We start from the raw sequence: 2,815 nt of genomic DNA on the forward strand, positions 1-2,815 counted from the left end.
AGCTTGCATAAATCTACTGGCTTCAGTGAAGTTATGCCAATTTATGGTTTGATGGAGCGGTGTCAGGAACTGAATCTGTTGCATTTATTCAGGGCTGAGATTTGGGTGATTTAGGACAAGATTGCTGCTCTGCCATAATGAAGTTAAAAAAGGCAAATAAGTGCATACAAAAATTTAGGTGGTTATAAATAAATGAAAACATGGTAAGCATACCTGCTGGGTGTTGTGGGAATAAGTAAACTCTCTTTTGTCCAGAAGCGTGAAATTGTACCTGCACTAAGCCTTGACTCCAGCGCTGATGTGTGAGGATACATTGGAGATGGGACTCCAGCATGCTTAAGTCAGATGCACAATGCAATTAAATGCAAGTCAAACAGATATTGAGTACAGATGATAGTGCATCCTTAGTACATTATTCTGTCTTTCACAGTAAGGAAGTGTTGCTCTGGGTCTTGATGAGATTAACACGTCATTGAGGACAGATCAAAGCTCTGGGTTGTGGAAGAATAGCTAGCTGGAAAATGCAAATTTAGTTTTAAGTCCTTGTGTTTTTAAACTGCAAGGGTACGTTGAGGTAACTCTTATTGATGCCTATGGCAGCCCAACCAAGGGAGCAAATTCCAAGTAGCAATTTGGAAATGTCATCACCTGTACTTACATCAGTATAGTCACAGGGCTTCACTCCCCACTTACAGACACAGCTCTGCAACAAGGTAGGGCTGCTTCAGCAGGGCTTCTGCAGACTGATGTGCAAGAGCTGAGCTAGCTTTGTGTTTTCTCCTTCTGTGCTGCATCACTTGCACTGAATAGTCTGCAAAAACAACACAAAAGAGCGAGAGATCTGCCTTTTCAGAGAGAAAAGGCAGAAAGAAACTTGGCAGACAGTGGGGTAACATTGTCTTGTGGATCTTGGGAGGTTAGGAGTCAGATCAATAAAAGCAGACCATGGTAAGTCTTTCAAGATTTACAGTGGGTTATTTTATCAGAAATAAATTACAGGATATAAATGTGATAAAAATGAATAAGAGACTGAGACTGAGGGACTTCTTTGATGTCCGAGAGCCTGTTATCAATGAGAGACAGATACATAAACACATGGCAATTATTGCTAATTGAAGAATCAGGCAAAATGCCTTGTCTCTGCTGGAATGTTGTCAGCTGAATTTCCGAAGTTGTTTGTACATGTTTTCGGGGGTTGGTAGTTTGTAAGTCCTCTAATCCTGCTTCTGAGACCATTATGTTTGATTCGCCTATCAAATACTTTTTGCTTTGCAAAAGCTTGCTGTCTGCCCCACACGTTGTGAGAGGAGAGAGGGTCTGGTTCAGAAACACTCCTTGGCATGTTGTAAGCATTTAACTCCCATATGGAACTGGCACAGTCGTAATAACTGGATGTACCTACGTGCTTTCCTATCTCAGCATCAGGAGCTGAATACCAGAGGGTGAAGAGAACCTCTGCAGAACCTTTGAAAAGTGGTCCCTGTCTTGGCATATCATCCTTTATTTTACTCCTTGGTCTGTGTTTCAGATTAGGGGCTCTTCCGTGCAGACGTTTTTTAATCTGTATTGGCTTTGGGCCAAATCCAGTTACTATTTAAGTCACCAACAAAAAGTCCATTGATTTCAATGGGAGCAGGGGTTGGAGGAGCTCCTCCTTTGGAAATTATCTGGCGGGCTGCTTTCAAGGATTTTAAGCAGAAATGTCATTCGATGGCACAAAAATTACATAGGTGCCTAGTGCTATTGTCACCTCTTCAAGACTGAAACTTTAGGTTTGTTTGTTTGAAAGCTGAAATTACCGCATATGATCTGTGACTCTCCACGCTGCTGGGGAGAAGAGATGCTCTGTGAATGGCAGTGCTGGCCTGCAGTCTGTCGTGGATTTATTCCATTAGAAAATTTCAGCATATGTTTTAAATAGCATGTCTCTCGATCAAGGGAATTCTTGCTAAATAAGCAATAAACACTATTGTATTGCATTGTACTCAGTAAGCTATATATATAGATATGTACAATGGCAAAACAAAAATACCACTCAGGATTGTACTATTTGTAATAAACGCAGCTTTTAAATATGCTTTTTCTCCCATAAAAGCTGCTTGCAGCTAAAAGGTCAGAACTTACTGCATAAAGCCATTGCATCCTCACCGATGCCTGTGGGGATACGGCATCTGTGCAGGGGTGTTTCCGTGGGCTCAGTCCTGGGGGCTGCAGTGGGCATCAGGGCTGCTTGCGGGCTGTTCCGGAGAGGGATGTGCCAGGACTTGGCTCCTTACGCTGCTGGTGGAGAGAAGGGGCTACGGCACGTTAGCTGTGCGCCCCACGTACCTCGTGGGAGGTGGTGGCACGCACCTCAACGGGCCGCGGGTGCGAGCCAGGGTGCCGGGGCCGTTCCTCTCCGCGGCACTATGCAGAGTGCAGGGTCCTGCAGGAGAGGGGTCCTGCAAACTCTCGTACTGTTTTCAGTCCACTAACTGGCTCCCTCTTGCCTTCTCCTTTCTCTTTCAGTTGTTGGTAGCTATGGGTACTTCCCCATGGATGTTCCTGATCCTGGGATGTTTTCTCACAGGTAATGTTCCTCAGTCCTCTAAACCTCTCCAACCCTACTCCTTCGCAAATCCTTATTTAAGCTTGCCTTCACTGTGCCCGCGATAACAAACGCCAAACCCTTGCCAGCTGGCAGCAGCCTCGATTTCTCTGCCCTTCCCTTCGGTAGGCTGATACGAGAACTACCGAGGCGACGGTACTTTGCCGACCGCTTTGGCTCCCCTACAGCTGCTATAATCTCCCGCCCGGTCCGTCCGCCCGCGCGGGG

General features: G+C 45.5%; 1 protein-coding gene across 1 annotated transcript in view; it reads left to right on the plus strand.

Moving 5' to 3' along the window:
- Positions 1–2,512: 2,512 nt before the first annotated feature.
- PDGFRA (platelet-derived growth factor receptor, alpha polypeptide) overlaps positions 2,513–2,815 on the plus strand; it is a gene marked incomplete at its 3' end in the record, with an annotated part of 20,556 nt that continues 20,253 nt past the window's right edge. Inside the window, exon 1 of the mRNA XM_010290103.1 lies at positions 2,513–2,569. Coding sequence (XP_010288405.1) covers positions 2,521–2,569 — 49 coding nt within the window. The remainder of the gene's footprint in view (positions 2,570–2,815) is intronic.

Source organism: Phaethon lepturus, unplaced genomic scaffold (genome assembly GCF_000687285.1).
Source record: "Phaethon lepturus isolate BGI_N335 unplaced genomic scaffold, ASM68728v1 scaffold22056, whole genome shotgun sequence".
NCBI classification, from domain to species: domain Eukaryota; kingdom Metazoa; phylum Chordata; class Aves; order Phaethontiformes; family Phaethontidae; genus Phaethon; species Phaethon lepturus.